Here is a 22,266-nt window from a genome sequence, read left to right as displayed (position 1 = left end):
GGCAGGATTCGGGCAGGATTCGAGCAGGATTCAGGCAGGATTCGGGCAGGATTCGGGCAGGATTCGGGCAGGATTCAGGCAAGATTCGGGCAGGATTCGGGCAGGATTCAGGCAGGATTCGAGCAGGATTCGGGCAGGATTCGGGCAGGATTCGGGCAGGATTCGGGCAGGATTCGAGCAGGATTCGGGCAGGATTCGAGCAGGATTCGGGCAGGATTCGGGCAGGATTCGAGCAGGATTCGGGCAGGATTCGGGCAGGATTCGAGCAGGATTCAGGCAGGATTCGAGCAGGATTCGGGCAGGATTCGGGCAGGATTCGAGCAGGATTCAGGCAGGATTCGGGCAGGATTCGGGCAGGATTCAGGCAGGATTCATGCAGGATTCGGGCAGGATTCGGGCAGGATTCAGGCAGGATTCGAGCAGGATTCGGGCAGGATTCGGGCAGGATTCGGGCAGGATTCGAGCAGGATTCGGGCCGGATTCGGGCCAGATTCAGCAGGATTCGGACGGGGAAGCTGGCGGCTTCTGGGCAGGATCCGGGCGGGATCGGGGCCGGCAGCCGGGGGTTCCCGGCGGGGCAGGACAGCCCCGGCCCCCGCAGGCGCCCCAGGGGAAGTCGGGGCCGTCGCCAGGGCCAAAAATAGCCCGGAGTGGGGAAGAAATGACACGGGGCCCAGGCGTCCGGGCCCCTTCCTGCCCCCCGGCCCGCCCACAGCCGGCCCGGCGCCAGGGAAGGGACCCAGGCGTCCGGGCCGGCAGCCCCCGCTCCCGCCCCGCCGCACGGGCCCAGGTGCCTGGGGCTCGGCAAAATCCCGAGGAGGATTCGCCTCCGCTCTTCCGGAAAACACCGCCCGGCCGAGAAACAGAAACGGAGAAGCAGCAGGAGGAAACCCGAAATTGCCCAAACTCTCCCGAACTCGCAACCCGCCCCTGCGCGTGGGGGGGTTCCCAGGGGGCCGGCGGGTAGCGGCAGGGCGAGGACCCAGGCGTCCGGGCGCCCCCCTCCCCCAGGGGAATCAGAGGGCCCAGGCGTCCGGGCGCCCCCCGCCCCGCTCCCAGGGGGCCCAGGCGTCCGGGCGCCCCCCGGCCCCAGAGGAGACAACACGCCACTTCCAAAACGAATCCAGCGTTTATTTTCCACGGAGGCCCGCCGGTCCGTGCCTGCCCCGTCCGTCGCTCCCCGGACGCGTCCCCACAATAAATAACCCCAGGCCGCGAATAAATAAGGTTATACAAAAATAGAGACATTTCCCCCCAAAACGGCCCCGTGGGAGCCGCCCGCAAACCCGCCACATTTTAACGTAAAACAAGTGCGAAATGGGGCCGGGAGGCGGCGGGGGGGGGGCCGGCGCCTCGGCTCCGACACCGGGCGAGCGCCGCCCTCCCGCCGCCCCAGGGGCCCAGGCGTCCGGCGCCCCGCGGCAGCGGGGCCCAGGCGTCCGGGCGGGGGCTATACACAGTATAGCCGGCCCCGGCGCGGGCAGCTCCATAAATACATAAATAGGCAAATAAATAGAAGCGCCGCAGATGCCCCCCCGGCGGCAGCGATAATTAGGGCTAATAACAGCGATAACGAGCGGGGCGCGACGGCCGCGGCGCCCGGGGGCCCCTGGCCGGGGCCACCGCGTGTCCCTGCCGGTCCCCTATGTCCCCCCCCGTCCCCCGTCCTCTATTTCCCTGCTTGCCCGTGTCCCGCCCGCCCTCGTGTCCCCGTGCCCCTGCGCGTCTCCTGTGCCCCCCGTCCCCGCCTGCCCCCCGCGCCCCCCTGTCCTGCCCTGCTGCCCCCCGTCCCTGCGCCCTTGCCCGTCCCCAGGTGCCCCCGGTGCCCCCGCCCCGCTCAGTCGACGCCGACGACCCCGAAGTAGGCCTGGCCGCCGCCGTGCAGGTCGAGGAAGCGCTCGGCCGTGGTGGTGGCGGCCAGCTGGTCCCCGCGGCGCAGCTGGAAGACGGCGCCCTGGTAGAGCGACTCGAACCAGAGCTGCCGCCCGTCGTCCTCCCCGCCGTCCCCGTCCCCGTCCCCGCGGCGCCGCCGCCGCCGCCGCCGCCCGCCGCCGCCGCCGCCGCCGGGGCAGACGGAGCGGACGGCGGTGAGCAGCGGGACGTCGCGGGGGTACTCCTCGGAGAAGCGGGAGACGGAGAGGCGCAGGGGCCGGGCGGCGGCGGCCCGGGGCGGGCAGCGGGCGCCCTGGAAGGCGGCGGCGGCGTAGACGAAGTAGAGGCCGTCGCGCGGCACCACCAGCTTGTTGCCCTGCAGCCGCACGCCGTTGCGCACCAGCGAGGGGGCCACGCGGTCGTCCCACACCAGCCCCCCCGGCGACGAGGACGAGGCTGCGGGGCGGCGGGGACGGGGTCAGCGCCGGGCACCCCGCGTCCCTCCATCTTCCCCGTGTCCCCCCCTGTTCCTCCATGTCCCTCCATGTCCTCCATCTCCCTCCACCTCCCCATCTCCTCCATGTCCCTCCGTGTCCCCCCTTGTTCCTCCATGTCCCCCCGTGTCCCCCGTGTCCCCCCCGTTCCTCCATGTCCCCCCGTGTCCCCCATCTCCCTCCATCTCCCCATCTCCATGTCCCTCCGTGTCCCCCCGTGTCCCCCCATGTCCCTCCATGTCCCTCCATGTCCCCCATGTCCCCCCGTGTCCCCCCTTGTTCCTCCATGTCCCCCCGTGTCCCCCATCTCCCTCCACCTCCCCATCTCCTCCATGTCCCTCCTTGTTCCTCCATGACCCCCATGTCCCCCCGTGTCCCTCCTTGTTCCTCCATGTCCCCCCGTGTCCCCCCGTGTCCCTCCTTGTTCCTCCATGACCCCCATGTCCCCCCGTGTCCCTCCTTGTTCCTCCATGACCCCCATGTCCCCCCGTGTCCCTCCTTGTTCCTCCATGTCCCCCCGTGTCCCTCACGTCCCTCCATCTTCCCCCATGTCCCTCCTTGTTCCTCTATGTCCCCCCATGTCCTCCCATACCCCCATGTCCCCATCTCCCTCCACCTCCCCATCTCCTCCATGTCCCCCCATGTTCCTCCATCTTTCCCTGTATCCCCCTTCTTCCTCCCTGTCCCTCATGTCCCTCCATCTCCCCATGTCCCTCCATGTCCCTCCGTGTCCCCCATGTCCCTCCATCTCCCCCATGTCCCTCACGTCCTTCCATCCATGTCTCCCATCTCCCCGTGTCCCCCAACTTTACCCTGAGCACCCCTCCCCTGCACCCCTAGGTCCCCCCAAATCCCTCTGGACCCCCCGTGTCCCCCCGTCCCCGCTCACCCACGACGTGCGCCGCCGGCTTGTCCTTGCCCTGCGCCTGCAGCTCCATGGCCAGCGGCTCCGCAGCTGCGGGGACAGCGGGGACGGGGGGCGTCAGCCGCGGGAGGGGGGACATGGGGGCCCCCGGGGACGGGGGGACACCAGGCCAGCGGGGACGGGGAGCGGCAGCCCCAGCTGGAGCAGAGCGAAGGCACCGGGGGGGGTCCGGGGTGACCCCGAAAGCCACCGTGACGCCACGGGACACAAGACGGGGGGGGGGACGGGGGACGCGGGGACATGGGGGGACGCACTCACCGAGCGGCGCCGGGACCGGCATGTCCGTGGGGTCCTGGGGAAAGAGGGGAGAGAAGGTCAGAGACGTCCGGACGTGGCCGGACACGGCCAAACACGGACGGACACGGCTGAACACAGCTGGACAGGGATGGACGCGGACGGGCACGGAGGGACACGGCTGGAGGCAGACGGGACAGGCGGCTGGACGCAGACGGACACGGCTGGACACGGACAGACAGGTGGACACGGACGGACGCGGCTGGACACAGGCGAGAGAGCTGGATGCAGAAGGACACGGCTACAGGTGCACAGAGACGGACACGGCTGGACAGAGGTGAGACAGACGGCTGGATGCAGACGGACACGGCTGGACACGGCTGAGCACGGCTGGACACGGACAGACAGGTGGACACGGACGGACACAGGCAAGAGAGAGCTGGATGCAGAAGGACATGGCTGGACACGGCTGGACACAGGTGAGACAGACGGCTGGATGCAGACGGACACGGCTGGACGTGGCTTGTCACGGCTGAGCACGGCTGGACACGGCTGGACACAGTTGAACACGGCTGAGCACGGCTGAGCACAGCTGAGCACGGCTGGACACGGCTGGACACAGTTGAACACGGCTGAGCACGGCTGAGCACAGCTGAGCACGGCTGGACACGGCTGGACACGGCTGGGCACAGTTGAACACGGCTGAGCACGGCTGAGCACAGCTGAGCACGGCTGGACACGGCTGGACACAGTTGAACACGGCTGAGCACGGCTGAGCACAGCTGAGCACGGCTGGACACGGCTGGACACGGCTGGACACAGTTGAACACGGCTGAGCACGGCTGAGCACAGCTGAGCACGGCTGGACACGGCTGGACACAGTTGAACATAGCTGGACATGGCTGAGCACGGCTGGACACGGCTAAGCACGGCTGGACACGGCTGGGCACAGTTGAACACGGCTGAGCACAGCTGGACATGGCTGGACATGGCTGAGCACGGCTGAGCACGGCTGAGCACGGCTGGACACGGCTGGACACGGCTGAGCACAGCTGAGCACAGCTGGACATGGCTGGACATGGCTGGACACGGCTGAGCACAGCTAAGCACGGCTGGACACGGCTGGGCACGGCTGAGCATGGCTGAGCATGGCTGGACACGGCTGAGCACAGCTGGACACGGCTGGACACGGCTGAGCACGGCTGGGCACGGCTGAGCACGGCTGGGCACGGCTGAGCATGGCTGAGCATGGCTGGACACGGCTGAGCACGGCTGGGCACGGCTGAGCATGGCTGAGCATGGCTGGACACGGCTGAGCACGGCTGGACACGGCTGGACACGGCTGGACACGGCTGGGCACGGCTGGACACGGCTGGACACGGCTGGGCACGGCGGGCCGGGCGGTACCTGGCCCGGGGGCGCCCGCAGGCGCAGGAGGGCGGCGGCGCCCAGCGGCAGCAGCAGCAGCAGCATCGCGGCGGCGGCGGCGGCGGCGGCGGCGGCGGTGGCGGCAGGGCCCCGGCAGGGCCTCGCAGGGGCCTCGCACGGGGGGCGGCTCGGCGGGGCGGCCCCGGCCATGGCTGCGCAGCTGCCGGCCCGGCCCCGCGCGGCGCCTTTATGGCCCCGCCGCCCCCGCCCGGGCTTTCCCCACTTCCCCTTCCCGCCCCACACGCCCCGACACGGGCCGACACGCCGCCGCCGCCGCCCGGCTGCCGCCCGCGCGCGCCTCCCCCGGCCCCGCGCGTGCCCCCGGCCCCGCGTGTGCACGCGCGCGCGGCCGCTTCCCCGCGGGCGGTCGCCTGCGGGCCCGTGTGCCCCATCCCCGTGGCCGCGCGCGCATCCGTGTTGCGTGTGCGGCGGCGTCTGCCCGTCGCCTCGCGCGCGCGCGTGTGCAGGGCAGCGTTCCCGTGCGCACACGTGTGCGGAGGCCGCTCGTCCCCCACCCACCCCCCCCGGCAGGGTCCCCTCGCTGGCGACGGCCCTCGTGCGAGCGCGCCTCGCCCGGGGCACGGCCTCGCACACGCGTGCGCCCCCGCCGTGCGACGCGGCCCCCCCCCCCCCCGCGCCGGGCGCTTTGCCGAATCCTCCCGTTTCCACGCGAGGGGAAGGGGAAAACCGCGGGCCCGGCCGCGGCTGCGTGTCGCGCCAGGGCCGCTCCCCGCGCACGCCGGCCTCGCTCCCGCCCGCGCCGCCCGGACGCCTGGGCCCGCGCCAATGCAAATCTCCCCGGGGCCCAGGGGAAGCCGCCAGACGAGCCGGGGGGGAGCCCAGGCGGCCGGGCAGGCCCTGCCCCCGCCCCTGGGGACCCAGGCGTCCTGCCCCTCCCCCCTCTACTGCACAGTCCTCCAGGGACCCTCTGTCCTCCCTACACCCGACTCTGTGATCTTCTCAAGGGTGGGCTGTCCACCCCACACCCAACTCTATGGTCATCCCACAAACACTCTGTTCCCCCTTCGGCCAACTCTATGGTCTGCCGGAGACCCTCACCCCGCTCCCCAACTCTTGGGTCCCCCTTGAGGCACTCTCTCCACCCTACTGCCAACTCTATGGTCCTCCCGGCTCTTCATGGGCGCAGCGCCCCGAAGGCGGCACGCGCTAGCGAAGCCGCTAACCGCTCATCGCCCGTCGTGCCATGACGCGCCTCCCGCAGCCTCCTTGTTTATTGACAACCGTTATTTACCCTGGGGGCGGCTCATCTGCCCCCGGCCCCGGCGCCGCGGCCGTTTGCTCGCGGTTGGGGCCGTGGCAGGAAAAGCCCCGAGGCCGGATGTGGCCTGCGGGGACGGGGGAGGCCGCGGCGGGAGGTAACCTGCCGGAGAAAGCAGAAGTTGGCGCCCTCGTTTCGATGCAAAACAGCCTAGGTTTGGGCAAAGCCCGGGCGGGGGCTTTCGTCAGCTCCGGCGCCTCCCCCCGGCCGAAACCGGCGCATCTGCCCCGAAACCCGGCCCCCGGCCCCTCCAATCTCGGCGCCCCACAGCGCGCCCAGCCCACGCACGAACCACCAGAGAAGCCACCGCGGGTGTCGGGGGGGGGGGGACGCCCCGTTTATTGCCCCGCGCGTCACTTGGCGGCGTCGGCCCGGCGGTTGAGGGCCTGCGAGAGGGCGGTGACGGCGGCCAGGACCCGCTGGCGGTCCCGGGGATGCAGGCGGGCGCCCCAGCGCTGGGCGAAGCGGTCGGGGTGCCAGCGGGCCCGTTGCTGCCGCAGCAGGCGCCGGTAGGGCCCGGGGGGGCCGGCGGGAGGGGCCGGCGCAGCCTCCAGCGCCGCCGCCGCCATGGCCTCGGGCCCGCCGCCTGCGCAGGGCCAGGGGATGTCGTCGTAGCGGAGCAGCGCGCCGGGTTCGGGGGGCTCCCGGGCCTCGGGGGGCTCCCGGCAGCTGGTTTCGGGGGCCGTCCTGGCCCCGCCGGTGCGCTGGGCCCGGGCTCGCCGCACCTGCTCCTCCTTCTCGCGCTGGCGCTGCCAGTAGAGCCGGGATTCGGCCTCCCGGCGCCGGTGCGAGGGGCCGGGCGGCGGTTTCGGGGGGCCCCTGGCGGCATCGAGGCTGCCCTGGCGGCTCCGCTTGCGGCGGTGCTCCTCCGCGATGCGGTCGGCCCAGGCATCGTAGGGCTCCGGCTCCGGCGCGGCGAAGTCCTCTGCGCGGGGGGAGAGGGGAGGGCTGAGGCAGGCAGCCCCACGGCGCGGGGCTCTGTGGGGCAGGGAGCACCCCCCGGCAGCCCCGCTGCAGGCAAGGGGAGCTCCTTGGGGCGGCGAGAACGGAGATGGCGGCTTCCCGGCTGAGGGAGCGCGCGGGGTTGCCACGGGGCTGCCGAGGGGCAGGGCGTGGGGCTGCGTGCGGGCCCGCCGTGGGGCAGCCGTACCTCGGTAGCACTGGGGCTCGCCGCACTCGTCCTCCCACTCCTGCAGCAGCCGCTGGCGCCAGCCGCCGTCCGGGCTGGGGGGCTCCGGGGCGGCCTGGGGGCGGCCGGAGCAGCCGTGGGGCAGCCGTGGGGCAGCCGTGGGGCTCCCCCACCCCCCGACCCCCCGCCTTGTCCTGCCCCCCGGCACCTCCGGCTCCGGGCAGCGGCACCGCGGGGGCGCGGGGGGCTCCTGGTCGCCTGGGGACAAAGGGGAAAGGTCACCCGGACGCCTGGGTCCCCAGGGCCCGGGGGGAGGGGCCCCGGATGCCTGGGCCCTCCGGGGGGGAGGGGAGGGGCTCACCGCGGTGCCGCCGCCGGTGGGAGCCCATGGCGGCCCCGGGCGGAAGCGGCCCCGCAGGGGGCGGAAGTGGCGACAGGGGAGGGCGGAAGCGGCGGCGCTGGCGGGGGGGGGGGGCGGCGTGGAGGGACCCGCGCGGGGGTGACAGGGGCCAACGGGGCCCAAAGGGGGCAACGAGGGGACCAATGAGGGCACCAGTGGGGATCACCGGGGTGAACGAGGCTGCACGGCACGAATAGGGATCAATGGGGGAAGGGGAATCAGTGGGGATCAATGGGGCGAAGGGGGATCAATGAGGTGAAGGGGAATCAGTGGGGATCAATGGGGCAAATGGGGATCAATGGGGGAAGGGGAATCAGTGGGAATCAATGGGGCGAATGGGGATCAATGAGCTGAAGGGGAATCAACGGGGATCAACGACGTGAATGGGGATCGGTGGGGATTGATGCTGTGAATGGGAATCAGTAGAAACCAACGGAGCAAACAGCAATCAACGACATGAACGGGGATCGACGGGGACCGACAGCATGAATGGGGGTCGATAGGGACCGACAGCGTGAATGGGGATCGATGGGGACCAAAGCGCTGAATAGGGGCAGAAGCAGATCGAGGGTGCGAACGGGGACGAAAGACTCGCGCGGGATCAATGGGGACCAAAGCGGTCAGCAGGGATCAGTGACGCGAATGGGGGTCAAGGGCAGGAACGGGGTCCGTGGGGTTACGCCGCGCCCCGGCAGGTCGGACTCACCGGCGGCACCGCAGCGAGCGGCTCCAGAGTCCTGGGCAGCGCCAACCGCGTCGCCCAGCACGCGAAAGCTGGGTTTCCGCCCCGATTTTGCCGCCAGCGCGAGGGGGGCTGGGGCGAGCCCCGGCGGCCGGGGCCGCCGGCGCTCAGCGGCCCATGTAGGCGCGGAGGTCGCGCTCCCAGGCCCGGGCGGCGGCCTCCCGGCGCTGGGCCTGGCGCTTCCCCGCCGCCCCGGCCCGCTCGGCCCTCGGCTTCGGCGGCTCGGCCACGGCGGCGGCGTCGCGGGCCTCGAAGTGGGTGACGCGGGGCCGGAGGTCGCTGGGGCAGCCCAGGCCTCTGTGGTCGCGCTTGAGCAGGGTCTGGACGGGGAAGCGGCGCCCGTCGCCGGCGGGGCCCAGCCCGGCGCGGCCGTCCCAGCCGCCCTTGACGAGGAGCCGGAAGCCGACGTTGGTCTCGGGGATGTGGTAGCGGGCGGGCGGCGGGGGGTCGCCCCGGCTGAGGAGGTGGGCGGTGGAGCGCTCGTGCTGCGCCGCGCTCTCCTCGGCGTAGTGCGTCCCGCAGACGCCGCAGAAGCGCCGCTCCGCCGGGGCCGGCCTGCGGCGGGGAGAGGAGGCGTCAGGCAGGGCCGCGGGCGCCCGCTGCGCCCCGCCGCCGCCCGGGCACCGACTCACCGCGGCGCCTCCTCGGGCTCCGGCCGCCACTCGCGCAGCAGCCGCGCCAGCCCGCGGTGGCCAGCGTCCTCGGCCAGCCCGGCGGCGTCGCGGCCCCCGGCCTCGCGGAAACCCGTTCGGGCGGCCCCGCGGCGCAGCAGGTAGCGCACGGCGGCCGCTCGCCCCGCGCGGGCCGCGCACATCAGCGCCGTCCAGGCGAAGCCGTCCCGGTAGTTGACGTCGCAGCCCTCCTTCTCCAGCAGCCGCCGCAGGGTGCCCAGGTCGCCGTCCTGAGCCGCCTTCAGCAGCGCGTTGCCCCGGCGAGTGTCGGTGGGGCCCGACGGGGCCGCGGGGGGCTTGCGGCGGGCCCGGGGCGGCTCGGAGGGGGCCGGGGGCGGCTCGGCGGGCGGCACAGGCGGCTCGGAGGGGGTCGCAGGCGGCGCGGCGGGGGGCACAGGCGGCGCGGCGGGGCCGGCCCCGTCCTCCCCGGCCAGGAGGCTCTCGTAGAAGCGCCGGGCCTCGTCGCCGGCCTGGCTGCCGGGCTCGGCGGGGGCGGCCGGGCGCCGCTGGAGGTGTCCGTCCTTCCAGCAGTCGGTCTCGTCCCGGGCCCGGGTGAAGGCGATGAGCTGGGCCATGGCGGCGCCCGGCGGCGGCTCAGGGCTGAGGTGGGGGGAGAGGCCGGGTCAGGGCGGCAGTGGGGGAAGGGGGGGATGTGGGGCAGGGCCCTGGCAGGGGAACAGCCCTAGAGAAGGAGGGTTGGGGCTGGGGGGGGGGGGCAGGTGCCCAAGGAAGGTTCAGGCCTAGGGATGTGGGGCAGATCCTGGGGAGGGGGGAAGAGCCCTGGAGGGGGTCGGTGGGGCAGGTCCAGACTTGGGGGGGGGGTCGGTGGGGCAGGTCCAGACCCGGGGGGGGGGGTCGGTGGGGCAGGTCCAGACTTGGGAGGGGGGTCGGTGGGGCAGGTCCAGACCCCGGGGGGGGGTCGGTGGGGCAGGTCCAGACTTGGGGGGGGGTCGGTGGGGCAGGTCCAGACCCGGGGGGGGGTCGGTGGGGCAGGTCCAGACCCGGGGGGGGGTCGGTGGGGCAGGTCCAGACTTGGGGGGGGGTCGGTGGGGCAGGTCCAGACCCCGGGGGGGGTCGGTGGGGCAGGTCCAGACCCGGGGGGGGGTCGGTGGGGCAGGTCCAGACTTGGGGGGGGGTCGGTGGGGCAGGTCCAGACCCCGGGGGGGGTCGGTGGGGCAGGCCCAGACCCGGGGGGGGGGTCGGTGGGGCAGGTCCAGACTTGGGAGGGGGGTCGGTGGGGCAGGTCCAGACCCCGGGGGGGGGTCGGTGGGGCAGGTCCAGACTTGGGGGGGGGTCGGTGGGGCAGGTCCAGACCCCGGGGGGGGTCGGTGGGGCAGGCCCAGACCCGGGGGGGGGGTCGGTGGGGCAGGCCCAGACCCGGGGGGAGGGGGTCGGTGGGGCAGGCCCAGACCCGGGGGGAGGGGGTCGGTGGGGCAGGCCCCGGCCCTGGGGGGGTGATCCCGAGGCGGCAGCGGTGGGGCAGGTCCCCGCGGGCAGGCCGCACCCCTCCAGCCCCCCAACTCACCATAGAGACGGCGGAGCAGAGCGCCAGGGCGCCGCGCTCCGGCGCGCAGGCGCAGCCGCGGGGGAGGGGGGGCGCGCAGGCGCACCGCTACGGCGGGCGAGGCGGAGGGAGCGCGCGCATGCGCGTCGGCCACTGGCGGACCGCCACCCCCCCGCGCATGCGCGCGCCGCCCGGCGGCCGTTGTCGCGTCCCCCAGAAGCCCCCGCGCGGCGCCGCCGGGGCCGCGCTGGGCTGCAACGACGGCAGCGCGGGGCGGTGAGTGCGAGGCCCCGCCCCCCGCCCCGTGGCCATGGTAACGAGGGACCCCCCCCCTCGGGGGGGTTAAGGCCGCTCCCCCGCAGAAACACCCCTTTCCCCGGTAGTGGGATAAGCCACGCCCACTCTAGCGCAGGCCCCGCCTCCTCTCGCGGAGCCGGGGGGGGTATAACGGCCCCCTCGCGGTTGTAGTTCTCAGCCCCCCCCGCGCCATTCACCCCTATGGAGGAGGCGGTGCCGCGGGACTACAACTCCCGCCGTACCTCGCGCCGCCCCACGTGACCGGCCCCGGCCGCGGGTCGCGCAGCCGCACTCCCTCCGCCGCGTCACGTGGTGGGGGCGCCCTCCCACCCCACTCCCTTCCGCGCGGGGGCCGCCGGGAGCTGTAGGCGGGAGGCGGCTCGCGATTGGCCGGCGGAGGGGGGGGAGGCGGCTCCCGCGGCGGCGCGGACTCCAGTTCCCGGCGGCCCCCGCGGCGGCGCATGCGCGGGACGGCGCGGCGCAGGGCGGCCTTGCTGCGGGGAGGGTTGGCGCTGCGCGGCCCCTTGTTCGCCCCCTGAGAGCCGCGGTGAGGGGCCCGGACGCCTGGGCCCCCGGGGGGGCGGGGCCGAGGGGGGCCCGGACGTCTGGGTCCTGGGGGGCTGGGGTGAAGGGGAGCCCCTAAGTGAGGGAGGGCCGGGCCCCGGACACCTGGGCCCTTGAATGGGGGGGGGTGAAGGGGCCCCCGGACACCTGGGCCCTTGAGTGGGGGGGGGTGAAGGGGTCTCGGACGCCTGGGCCCTTGAGTGGGGGGGTGGTGAAGGGCCCCGGGACGCCTGGGCCCTTGAGTGGGGGGGGTGGTGAAGGGGTCTCGGACGCCTGGGCCCTTGAGTGGGGGGGGTGAAGGGCCCCGGGACGCCTGGGCCCTTGAGTGGGGGTGGTGAAGAGGTCTCGGATGCCTGGGCCCTTGAGTGGGGGGGGGGTGAAGGGGTCTCGGACGCCTGGGCCCTTGAGTGGGGGCGGTGAAGGGGTCTCGGACGCCTGGGCCCCTGGCGGGGGTCATCCCGGCCTCACCGCCCGCCTCCCCCAGACTCCGGGACCATGAGCAGCTCCGAGGAGGTTTCCTGGATCTCCTGGTTCTGCGGCCTCCGAGGCAACGAGTTCTTCTGCGAGGTGAGCGGGGGCCGCCCGGACGCCTGGGTCCCCTTGGGGGGGGGCCGGGGGGTGCCCGGACGCCTGGGTCCTCACGCCGCCTCTCCTGCCCCAGGTGGACGAGGACTACATCCAGGACAAGTTCAACCTGACGGGGCTCAATGAGCAGGTGCCGCACTATCGCCAGGCGCTCGACATGATCCTCGACCTGGAGCCAGGTGCTGGGGGGCTGCGGGGGGGCCCCGTGGGGCCCCTGGGGGGGCTGCGAGGGTCCCTACGGGGCTTGAGAGGGCCCGGAGCGGGGGTTGAGGGTCCTTGGTGGGTCCTAGGGGAGCTGCAGGGAGCTGGGGGGGTCCTTGGAGAGGTCATAGGGGGCTTGGGGGATCTCGGGGGGAGCTGGGGGGGGACCAGGGAGATGTGGGGGGGCACAGGGAGGTCCCGAGGGGGTCGGGGTTCTAGGGGAGTTAGGGGGGCTCCTGGGGCATTGGGGGGCCCTGGGGGGGCCGTGGAGGTCAAGAAGGGATCGCGAGGGGGTTCGGCGGTCCTGGGTTGGGCTCGGAGCCTTTGAGGGGTCTCGGGGGGGGTCGGCGCCCCCCGAGGGGGGCTGGCGGGGGGGGGGGGGGGGCCGGACGCCTGGGTCCCCGCTGACCCGCCCGCGCAGACGAGGAGCTGGAGGACAACCCCAACCAGAGCGACCTCATCGAGCAGGCGGCCGAGATGCTCTACGGCCTCATCCACGCGCGCTACATCCTCACCAACCGCGGCATCGCCCAGATGGTGGGTGCTGCGCCGCCCCGGGGCCGGGCGCCCCCCCCGCGCCCCCCTCACCGCCCCTCTCGCTCCCCCCCCCAGCTCGAGAAGTACCAGCAGGGCGACTTCGGCTACTGCCCCCGCGTCTACTGCGAGAACCAGCCCATGCTGCCCATCGGTAGGGGCGGGGCCCGGACGCCTGGGCCCTGGAGCGGGGGCCCGGACGCCTGGCTCGGCGGGTGCCGGGGAAGGGAGGGTGGGAGGCGCGGAGGGGCCCGGACGCCTGGGCCCCGCTGAGCCGGCCGCGCGCAGGTCTCTCGGACATCCCCGGGGAGGCGATGGTGAAGCTCTACTGCCCCAAGTGCATGGACGTCTACACGCCCAAGTCCTCCCGGCACCACCACACCGACGGCGCCTACTTCGGCACCGGCTTCCCCCACATGCTCTTCATGGTGCACCCCGAGTACCGGCCCAAGCGGCCCGCCAACCAGTTCGTGCCCAGGTGAGCCCCGGCCCCTTTTTCTCCGCAGCGTTCACTCTGGGGCCTACTGACAGCCCAGCGCTGTCCCGATGCTTTTTTTTCTTCTTCCAGGCTGTACGGTTTCAAGATCCACCCCATGGCGTACCAGCTGCAGCTCCAGGCCGCCAGCAACTTCAAGAGCCCCGTGAAAACCATCCGCTGAGCCCGCCGCCCCGGACACCTGGGTCCCTCCTCTCCCCCCGCAGCAAGGGGCCGCTGCTGCCTTGTTTTTCCTTTCTTTTTCCGTCGCGTTTTTTGGGTCTGGTCCCTCGGGGCAGGGCTGAGGCCCCTTCCCAGTCCTACGTACTGTTTAAATTAATCTGTTTTTGGTTGATTTTTCTCAGAGTTCAATTACAAAAAGAAAGAAGTTCAGAAAACCGGGCCACGAGCGAGGTGGTTTTTTGTTCCGCCTTCGCGAAAACCCGCCCAGTTGCTTGTTGTCGTGAGAGCGACCCCGAGGCGGCGGCGGGAGGGAGGGAGGGGTGGCTGCAGGCCCCGGCGCGCCCGGCCTGGATTAGCTGTGTTTGCTCTTCCCTCCCAGCGCACAAAAGCTGGGGAATCTCCCCGGGGGCCTGGAACGGGCCCAGGCGCCCGGGTTCCTCCGCTTCCCACTCTGCCCCGCGGACCCCCGCCCCCGGGACCCAGGCGTCCGGGCACCCACTTCCTTGACAACCCCCCCCCCCGGGTTGTCCCCAGGGCCCCTGTTTGGTCACTATGATTACACTCCCTCCAGGATTGGGGGGGGGGGGGGGCGTGCCGCCACCCTGGGGACCCAGGCGTCCGGGCCAGGGCGTGGCCTCGCGGCTGCACCTGCCCTTATAAAGTGGCGGTGGCCCCGGGGTGGGGGGACACACTCGGTGCCAGAGCCCGCCATGGCCCCGCGGCCCCTGCTGCTCCTGCCCCTGCTGCTGCTGGCACGGGCGGGTGAGCGGCACCCCGCCCCGGACGCCTGGGTCCCCAGGGGGGCAGGGGAGCGTGTGGGGCGGGATGGGGGTGCCCGGACGCCTGGGCCCTGTGGGGTGTGTGGGGTGGGACGGGAGGCGCTCAGACGCCTGGGTGCCCTGGGGGGCACGTGGGGTGGGGACCCTCGGACACCTGGGCCCCCAGAGGGGTGTGTGGGGTGGGGGTGCCCGGCCACCTGGGTCCCCTGGGGGGGCAGGAGTGTGGGGGTAGGAGGAGGGCAGGGTGGGCGCCCGGACACCTGGGCCCTTGGCCTGTCCGCGCGCTGGGGCGAGGCTGTTTGCGCCCACCGTCGGCCAAAACCTCACGTGGCTCCTGGGCGCAGCCCGGGGGTGACTCGGCCCCGGACGCCTGGGTCCCCGGTGGGGGGGGCTGGGTGGCGGCGGCTCGAGGCGCCGGGAACCGCCGAGGGGGCAGCGGAGGCAGCAGGCCGGGGCCGAGGGCGCCCGGGGAGGGGACCCAGGCGTCCGGGAGCCCTCGCGCGACCGCCGGCCTCTCCCAGCCGGCGGCCTCCAGTGCAACGAGTGCACCGCGAAGATCCGCGGCGTCTGTCTGACCTCGGCCAAGACCTGCGCCGCCCGCAGCGGCCAAGCCTGCGGCTCCGCCAGGGTCTCCCTCCGTAAGGCTCCGCCGGCGGCGGGAGGGGACCCAGGCGTCCGGGGTGGGGGGGAGTGGGCAACCGGAGGGGGAGGGTCCCAGGCATCCAAATAGGACCCAGGTGTCCGGGAGGGGACCCAGGTGTCCGGGAGGGACCCAGGAGTCTGGGGGGCCCAGGTGTCCGAGAGGGACCCAGGAGTCTGGGGGGGAGGGGCCCAGGCATCCGGGAGGGACCCAGGAGTCTTGGAGGGACCCAGGAGTCTGGGGGGCCCAGGTGTCCGGGGGGGACCCAGGAGTCTGGGGGACCCAGGCGTCCGGGAGGGACCCAGGAGTCTGGGGGGGAGGGACCCAGGCATCTGGGAAGGGACCCAGGGGGCCCAGGCATCCGGGAGGGACCCAGGAGTCCGAGAGACCCAGGCATCCGGGAGGGACCCAGGAGTCCGAGGGACCCAGGCGTCCGGGGGGAGGACCCAGGCGTCCAGGAGGGACCCAGGAGTCTTGGAGGGACCCAGGCGTCCGGGGGGCCCAGGCATCCGGGAGGGACCCAGGGGGCCCAGGCATCCGGGAGGGACCCAGGAGTCTTGGAGGGACCCAGGAGTCTGGGGGGCCCAGGCGTCCGGGAGGGACCCAGGAGTCTGGGGGGGAGGGACCCAGGCATCTGGGAAGGGACCCAGGGGGCCCAGGCATCCGGGAGGGACCCAGGAGTCCGAGGGACCCAGGCGTCCGGGGGGGGACCCAGGCGTCCGGGAGGGACCCAGGAGACTTGGAGGGACCCAGAAGTCCGAGGGACCCAGGCGTCCGGGGGGGGACCCAGGCGTCCGGGAGGGACCCAGGCGTCCGGGCGCGCGGCTCACCCCGGCCCGCAGAGGGGGTGGCCGTGTTCTCCCACTACGGCTGCATCCCGTGGGACGCCTGCGAGCGCAACTCCTCCGAGCTGTCCCTGGGGCTCCAGCTCGAGCTCTCCTGCTGCAACATGACACTGTGCAACGCCGCCGCCCCCCGCGCCCCACTGCTGCCCCCCGGCCTGGCACTCGGCGCCCTCCTCGGCCTCTGGGGGCCCCTGCGCTGACCCGCCCCGAGCCCCCAAACTGGCCCCGGCCTCTTGCCCTCCCCGCGGGCCGGGCGCCCCCAGCGGGGCTGAGGTGACGGCCGGGCCGGGCTCCGGTCCGATCGCCCCCGAGGGAGACGGGCGTTCCAGGGCGCCGTTTGGGGGCGTTTCCGGGTGTTTTGGGGGCCAATAAACAGCAAGTGACCCTGCAAGCAGCGACACCATCGTGGCCCCACTTGTCGCCTCCAAAACTGCCCCCAACATGGCGCCCGGGAGGCAGCTGTTGCCATGGCAACGCCGCCCCCCCCCCCGACGTCGCGTGGAGGTCCGAGGGAAAGCGGCCTCTGGCCCTTTAAGGGCGGCGAAGCGCCTTGTGGCGAAGCTTGACCCCAGCGGCGCTCCGTCCCCGGCGGCGGCGCGTTTCGAAAGCGGCGCGCTGCGGCTCGGCACTCGCGGGCTTCCGTAGCGCGCCCGGAAGTCCCGCCCCCGCCCCGCCCGCCGCCCCGGCCCGGCCCAAGATGGCGAAGCTGCTGAGCTGCGTCCTGGGGCCGCGGCTCTACCGCGTCTACCAGGACCGCGGGCCGGGCCCGGCGCCCCGCGGCGCGGCCGGGGCCCGCGCGGAGCCGTCCTGGGTGAGTCGGGGCCGGGCCGCGCCGGGGCGTCACGGCGACGGCGACGGCCTGGGTGAGGGGGGCCGGGGCCGGCGTGACGTCAGCTCGGGTCGTCACGGCGACGGCGACACGGGGGCCGGGGCCTGGCGTGACGTCAGCTCGGGTCGTCACGGCGACGTGGGGCCTGGCGTGGCGTCATCGCGACGGCCTCGGGGTCGTGACGCGGCCGTGCAGTTAGCGTGACGTCACCGTCGCACCTGCCGGGTTGTCATGACAACAGCGGCATGGCGGCCGTGGGCTGGGCGTGACGTCACCGTCGCGGCGTTAGGGTCGTCATAGCAACAGTGCCACGGGGACCGTGGGGCGGCCGTGACGTCACCGCGGTGACCTCGCAGGGGTGTTGCAGTGACCGGGGGCGGGGGGGGGTTGGTGTGACATCGTCACGGGGTTGTCACGGCAACTGGAGGGTGGCAACGGGGGGGGGGGGTTGGGGCGGCCGCCGTGACACCGACGCAGCGCCCGCGTGCCGCCGCCTGACGCCCCGCGCGGTCGCCGTGGCGCCGCCGCCTGACGCCGGCTCCCGCAGGACTCCTACTACCAGCCGGGCAGCCTGGAGAAGCACGCCGACAGCGTCCTGGCCCTGGTGAGCCCGGGGGCCCCGGCGTCCGGGCGCCCCCCAACCCGCCCTGGGGGCCCCGGCGTCCGGGCGCCGCGGTAACGCCCCCCCCCCCCCCCAGGCCTCGGTGCTCTGGTCGGTCTCGTGCTACGCGTCGCCCCTGGCCTTCGTCTACCTCTACCGCAAAGGTGGGGCTGGGGGGCCGGGGGGATTTGGGGCTGGCGGGGGGAAATCGGGGGTTGGGGGCACTAGGGTGCTGGGGGGGATTTGGGGTGTTAGGTGGGAATTGGGGGCACCAGTGGGGGGGATTTCAGAGGGTGTTGGGGGAGCTGGGGGGGATTTGGGGAGTGGGAGGGGTATTTGGAGGTACCAGGGGGATTTGGGGGGGGAGCTGGGGAGATTTGGGGGCTGGGCACCTGGGGGGCCCCCTGGGACTGCTGGGGGCGGTGGGGGGTTGGGGGTCAGGGCCCGATTTGGGAGGGTCGGGGATCGGGGGTGTGTGGGGGGGGGTCAGGACCGGTCTGGGGGAGTCCGGGGGGGTTGGGGGTTTCGGGGGGGGTCGGGGTCGGCTGTTGCCCCCCCAACTCCCCCCCCCCGGTGCCGGCAGGACTGCTGACGCTGTCGCGGGTGGTGCCGCTCTCGCACTGCGCCGCCACCGTGGTGCTGCTGCTGGCCGGGGTGGCCTGTCTGCGAGGTGGGGCCGGACGCCTGGGCCCCGGCGGCGGGGGGGCCTGGGCGCCTGGGCCCTGGGGCTGGGGGGGGCCCGGATGCCTGGGCCCCGTGATGGGGGCGGGGGGGTCCCGGACACTTGGGGCCTGGGGGAGGGGGAAGGGGGACGCCTGGGCCCGCAGGGAGAGGGGGAGCCCGGACGCCTGGGCCCCCTGGGCCGGGGGTGCCCGGACGCCTGGGCCCCGCGTGGGCCCTGGGGCAGCGCCGTCCCCCGCAGGCATCGGGCGCTGGACGAACCCGCAGTACGTGCAGTTCATCTCGGTGCTGGAGGACAGCCACCGCCTGGGCACCCCCGAGGTGAAGGTGCGCCCCCCGCCGCCCCCCGCCGCCCCCCCGCCGCCCCCCCGCCGCCCCCCTCACCCTGCCCCCCCGCCCCGCAGCGCAAACTCGCCAACTACAACTTCGACTTCCGGAGCTGGCCCGTGGACTTCCGCTGGGACGCCGCCCCCAGCCGGTGCGTTAGGCCGCGGGCCCCGGCCTCCGGCTGCCCCCCCCCCGTCCCCCGTCCCCCGAGGGTCCCCGGCCTCCGGCTGCCCCCCCCCCGTCCCCCGTCCCCCGAGGGTCCCCGGCCTCCGGCTGCCCCCCCCCGTCCCCCGAGGGTCCCCGGCCTCCGGCTGCCCCCCCCGTCCCCCGTCCCCCGAGGGTCCCCGGCCTCCGGCTGCCCCCCCGTCCCCCGAGGGTCCCCGGCCTCCGGCTGCCTCCCCCCCCCGTCCCCCAAGGGTCCCCGGCGTCCGGCTGCCTCCCCCCCCCCGTCCCCCGAGGGTCCCCGGCCTCCGGCTGCCTCCCCCCCCCCGTCCCCCGAGGGTCCCCGGCGTCCGGCTGCCTCCCCCCCCCCGTCCCCCGAGGGTCCCCGGCTGCCCCCCCCCCGTCCCCCGAGGGTCCCCGGCGTCCGGCTGCCCCCCCCCCCTGTCCCCCGAGGGTCCCCGGCGTCCGGCTGCCCCCCCCCCCGTCCCCCCGAGGGTCCCCGGCCTCCGGCTGCCCCCCCGTCCCCCGCCGTCCCCCGAGGGTCCCCGGTGTCCGGCTGCCCCCCCCCGGTCCCCCGAGGGACCCCGGCGTCCGGCTGCCTCCCCCCCCCGTCCCCCGAGGGTCCCCGGCGTCCGGCTGCCCCCCCCGTCCCCCGAGGGACCCCGGCGTCCGGCTGCCCCCCCCCGTCCCCTGAGGGTCCCCGGCCTCCGGCTGCCCCCCCCCGAGGGTCCCCGGTGTCCGGCTGCCCCTCCCCCCGAGGGACCCTGGGGTCTGGGCGCCCCACCCCCCGTCCCCCGAGGGACCCCAGCATCCGGCTGCCCCCCCCCGGTCCCCCGAGGGTCCCTGGGGTCTAGCTGCCCCCCGTCCCCATAGTCCCTGGGGTCCGGGCGCCCCCCCCCATCCACGAGGGTCCCCAGCGTCCGGCTGCCCTGTCCCCAGGGTCCCCGAGGGTCCCTGGGGTCCGGGCGCCCCCCCCGTCCCCGGAGTCCCAGGCATCCGGGTGCCCCCGTCCCTGTGGTCCCTGGGGTCCGGCCCCCCCCCATCCCCGAGGGTCCCCAGCGTCCGGCTGTCCTGTCCCCGGGGTCCCCGAGGGTCCCTGGGGTCCGGGCCCCCCCCCGTCCCCGCCGTCCAGGTGCCCCCCGTCCCCGTGGTCCCTGGGGTCCGGCCCCCCCCCATCCCCGAGGGTCCCCAGCGTCCGGCTGTCCTGTCCCCGGGGTCCCCGAGGGTCCCTGGGGTCCGGCCCCCCCCACCCCATCCCCGCCGTCCGGGTGCCCCCGTCCCCGTGGTCCCCGGGGTCCGGGCCCCCCCCCCGTCCCCGAGGGTCCCCAGCGTCCGGCTGTCCTGTCCCTGGGGTCCCCGAGGGTCCCTGGGGTCCGGCCCCCCCCCCCATCCCCAAGGGTCCCCGGGGTCCGGCTGCCCTGTCCCCGGGGTCCCCGAGGGTCCCTGGGGTCCGGCCCCCCCCATCCACGAGGGTCCCCAGCGTCCGGCTGCCCTGTCCCCGGGGTCCCCGAGGGTCCCTGGGGTCCGGCCCCCCCCCATCCCCGAGGGTCCCCAGCGTCCCGCTGCCCTGTCCCCGGGGTCCCCGAGGGTCCCTGGGGTCCGGCCCCCCCCATCCACGAGGGTCCCCAGCGTCCGGCTGCCCTGTCCCCGGGGTCCCCGAGGGTCCCTGGGGTCCGGCCCCCCCCATCCCCGAGGGTCCCCAGCGTCCCGCTGCCCTGTCCCCGGGGTCCCTGAGGGTCCCTGGGGTCCGGCCCCCCCCCTCCGTCCCCGGCGTCTGGGTGCCCCCGTCCCTGTGGTCCCTGGGGTCCGGCCCCCCCCCCCATCCCCAAGGGTCCCCGGGGTCCGGCTGCCCTGTCCCCGGGGTCCCCGAGGGTCCCTGGGGTCCGGCCCCCCCCATCCCCGAGGGTCCCCAGCGTCCGGCTGCCCTGTCCCTGGGGTCCCCGAGGGTCCCTGGGGTCCGGCCCCCCCCATCCCCAAGGGTCCCCAGTGTCCGGCTGTCCTGTCCCCGGGGTCCCCGAGGGTCCCTGGGGTCCGGGCCCCCCCCCGTCCCCGCCGTCCGGGTGCCCCCCGTCCCGTGGTCCCTGGGGTCCGGCCCCCCCCCATCCCCGAGGGTCCCCAGCGTCCGGCTGCCCTGTCCCCGGGTCCCCGAGGGTCCCTGGGGTCCGGCCCCCACCACCCCATCCCCGCCGTCCGGGTGCCCCCGTCCCTGTGGTCCCCGGGGTCCGGCCCCCCCCGTCCCCGAGGGTCCCCGGGGTCCGGGCGCCCCCCGCCGTGGGGCTGACGCGGGGTGCCCGCAGGTGGGACGCCCGCGGCGCTCCGCTGCTCCGGCCCCCCCCCGGCCCCCGCGGCGCCGCCCGCGGCCTCCTGGGTGCCCTGCGCAAGCTGCCCTGCCAGCTGGCCAGGTAGGCTCCGCCCCGGGAGGGCGGGGCTCGCGGTGGCCCCGCCCCCAGGGCGGAGCGGGTGGGGCTGGCAGTAGCCCCACCCCCAACAGGAGTGGGTGGAGCTTTCGGTGACTCCACCCCCTCGGGAGCAGGGAGGGGGGGACAGGGCCGGTGGGATTGGCCGGGCGGGGGCTGGGGGGGGCGGAGCTGGGGGCGGCCCCGCCCCCGCGCGGCCCCGCCCCCACGCGGCCCCGCCCCGCAGCCTGGTGCTGGCCCACACGCTGGGGCGCCGCATGCTCTACCCGGCTCCGTCTACCTGCTGCAGAAGGCGCTGATGCCCGTGCTGCTGCAGGGCCAGGCCCGCCTCGTCGAGGAGGTGAGCGGGCCCCGGCGTCCGGGCCGCCCCGCCGCGGGGCCCAGGCGTCCGGGCCGCTCTCACCGCCTCCCCCCCCCCCCCCAAGTGCCACGGCCGACGCGCCAAGCTGCTGGCCTGCGACGGCAACGAGATCGACACCATGTTCGTGGACCGGCGCGGCGGCCCCGAGCCCCAGGGCCGGACGCTGGTGAGGCCGGTGGGGGGGCCCAGGCGTCCTGCTCCCCCGGGGGGGGAGGGGGGGCGGCGTTTCGGGGGTCTTGACCCCCCTTTCCCCCCCCCCCCAGGTGATCTGCTGCGAGGGCAACGCCGGCTTCTACGAGGTCGGCTGCCTCTCCACCCCCCTCGACGGTACGGCCCGACCCCCCCCCCCCCGCGCACCGAGGGCCGGCCCGGGCACCCCTTTTTGGGGGTCTCCGGGCTGCTCCATTCCCCTTCTGGGGGGGGATTTCTGGGTTTTTCCATGGCCTTTTGGGGGAGGTTCCTGGGGTTTCCACTCCTCTTTTGCAGGAACCCTGGTTTTTCTGTTTCCTTTTTGGGGTTCCTGGTTTTTCTGTGCTCTTTTGGGGGAAATCCTGGGTTTTTCTATTCCCTCCTTGGGGGGTCCCTGGACTGCTCCATTCCCCTTTTTGGGGGGGTCCCTGGGCCGACCCCCCCCAGCCCTCGGGGCGACGCCGTCCTCGCTCTCCCGCAGCCGGATACTCCGTCCTGGGCTGGAACCACCCCGGCTTCGCCGGCAGCACGGTGAGTGCCTGGCCGCCCCCGCGGGCGGGGGGGCGAGGGCCCCGGCGTCCGGGGCGGCCCTCCTCACCCCCCCGCCCCGGGCAGGGGGTGCCGCTGCCGCAGAGCGAGGCCAACGCCATGGACGTGGTGATGCAGTACGCGCTGCACCGCCTCGGCTTCGCCCCCCGCGACATCGTCATCTACGCCTGGTCCATCGGGGGCTTCACCGGTACCGGGGGGGGGCAAGGAGGGGCCTGGGGGGGTCTCTGGGCAGCGATGGGGGTCCCGAGGTGGGAATGGAGGGTCCCTGGGGGAGTAATGGGGGTCCCAGGGGGATGATGGGGGTCCTGAAGGGGCAGTGGGGGAACGGGGGTCCCAGGGGTCCTGAAGGGGTGATGGGGGGCAATG

General features: G+C 74.7%; 6 protein-coding genes across 10 annotated transcripts; 3 read left to right on the top strand and 3 right to left on the bottom strand.

The window, feature by feature from the left end:
* Positions 1–1,110: 1,110 nt before the first annotated feature.
* Positions 1,111–6,096, bottom strand: LOC138063830 (tumor necrosis factor-like). 2 transcript variants are annotated; one of them, XM_068923898.1, is made up of 4 exons: positions 6,013–6,096; positions 3,550–3,583; positions 3,256–3,321; positions 1,111–2,328 (listed from the first exon to the last, which is right to left on the bottom strand). In XM_068923898.1, exons 2-4 carry the CDS (start codon positions 3,569–3,571, stop codon positions 1,838–1,840), a joined length of 579 nt encoding a protein of 192 aa, XP_068779999.1. In that variant the 5' UTR covers positions 3,572–3,583; positions 6,013–6,096; the 3' UTR covers positions 1,111–1,837. The 2 variants fall into 2 exon arrangements, with proteins under 2 accessions (XP_068779999.1, XP_068779998.1); XM_068923897.1 differs by lacking the exon at positions 6,013–6,096 and adding an exon at positions 4,933–5,011.
* Positions 6,097–6,464: 368 nt separating this feature from the next.
* NFKBIL1 (NFKB inhibitor like 1) lies at positions 6,465–7,773 on the bottom strand. Its single transcript, XM_068923896.1, has 3 exons — positions 7,723–7,773; positions 7,383–7,619; positions 6,465–7,157 (listed from the first exon to the last, which is right to left on the bottom strand). The coding sequence occupies exons 1-3, from the start codon at positions 7,748–7,750 to the stop codon at positions 6,586–6,588; spliced, it is 837 nt and encodes a 278-aa protein (XP_068779997.1). The 5' UTR covers positions 7,751–7,773; the 3' UTR covers positions 6,465–6,585.
* A 206-nt stretch (positions 7,774–7,979) lies between these two features.
* GPANK1 (G-patch domain and ankyrin repeats 1) lies at positions 7,980–10,805 on the bottom strand. 2 transcript variants are annotated; one of them, XM_068923894.1, is made up of 3 exons: positions 10,700–10,805; positions 9,136–9,774; positions 7,980–9,058 (listed from the first exon to the last, which is right to left on the bottom strand). In XM_068923894.1, the coding sequence occupies exons 2-3, from the start codon at positions 9,747–9,749 to the stop codon at positions 8,611–8,613; spliced, it is 1,062 nt and encodes a 353-aa protein (XP_068779995.1). In that variant the 5' UTR covers positions 9,750–9,774; positions 10,700–10,805; the 3' UTR covers positions 7,980–8,610. The 2 variants fall into 2 exon arrangements, with proteins under 2 accessions (XP_068779995.1, XP_068779996.1); XM_068923895.1 differs by having other exon boundaries at positions 9,316–9,774.
* Positions 10,806–10,858: 53 nt separating this feature from the next.
* Positions 10,859–13,736, top strand: CSNK2B (casein kinase 2 beta). Of its 3 annotated transcripts, none has more exons than XM_068923889.1 (7): positions 10,859–10,954; positions 12,024–12,106; positions 12,201–12,303; positions 12,747–12,862; positions 12,938–13,013; positions 13,148–13,337; positions 13,428–13,736. In XM_068923889.1, the coding sequence occupies exons 2-7, from the start codon at positions 12,035–12,037 to the stop codon at positions 13,516–13,518; spliced, it is 648 nt and encodes a 215-aa protein (XP_068779990.1). In that variant the 5' UTR covers positions 10,859–10,954; positions 12,024–12,034; the 3' UTR covers positions 13,519–13,736. The 3 variants fall into 3 exon arrangements, with proteins under 3 accessions (XP_068779990.1, XP_068779993.1, XP_068779991.1); XM_068923892.1 differs by lacking the exon at positions 10,859–10,954 and adding an exon at positions 11,431–11,522; XM_068923890.1 differs by lacking the exon at positions 10,859–10,954 and adding an exon at positions 11,583–11,824 and having other exon boundaries at positions 11,906–12,106.
* A 367-nt stretch (positions 13,737–14,103) lies between these two features.
* LY6G6C (lymphocyte antigen 6 family member G6C) lies at positions 14,104–16,178 on the top strand. Its single transcript, XM_068923893.1, has 3 exons — positions 14,104–14,279; positions 14,818–14,934; positions 15,779–16,178. Exons 1-3 carry the CDS (start codon positions 14,228–14,230, stop codon positions 15,979–15,981), a joined length of 372 nt encoding a protein of 123 aa, XP_068779994.1. The 5' UTR covers positions 14,104–14,227; the 3' UTR covers positions 15,982–16,178.
* Positions 16,179–16,454: 276 nt separating this feature from the next.
* Positions 16,455–22,148, top strand: ABHD16A (abhydrolase domain containing 16A, phospholipase; the record flags this gene model as incomplete). Its single annotated transcript, XM_068923826.1, is given in 13 exon segments — positions 16,455–16,592; positions 17,158–17,214; positions 17,309–17,375; positions 17,795–17,881; positions 18,134–18,219; positions 18,297–18,370; positions 20,679–20,783; positions 21,025–21,065; positions 21,068–21,138; positions 21,224–21,325; positions 21,423–21,486; positions 21,830–21,879; positions 21,964–22,148. Coding segments are annotated over 13 exon segments (1,103 nt in total), but the record flags the coding sequence as incomplete, so codon positions are not given.
* Positions 22,149–22,266: the final 118 nt, after the last annotated feature.

This window comes from Struthio camelus, chromosome 36, assembly GCF_040807025.1.
Source record: "Struthio camelus isolate bStrCam1 chromosome 36, bStrCam1.hap1, whole genome shotgun sequence".
Taxonomy (NCBI): domain Eukaryota; kingdom Metazoa; phylum Chordata; class Aves; order Struthioniformes; family Struthionidae; genus Struthio; species Struthio camelus.
This window is presented reverse-complemented; position numbering and strand designations above follow the sequence as displayed.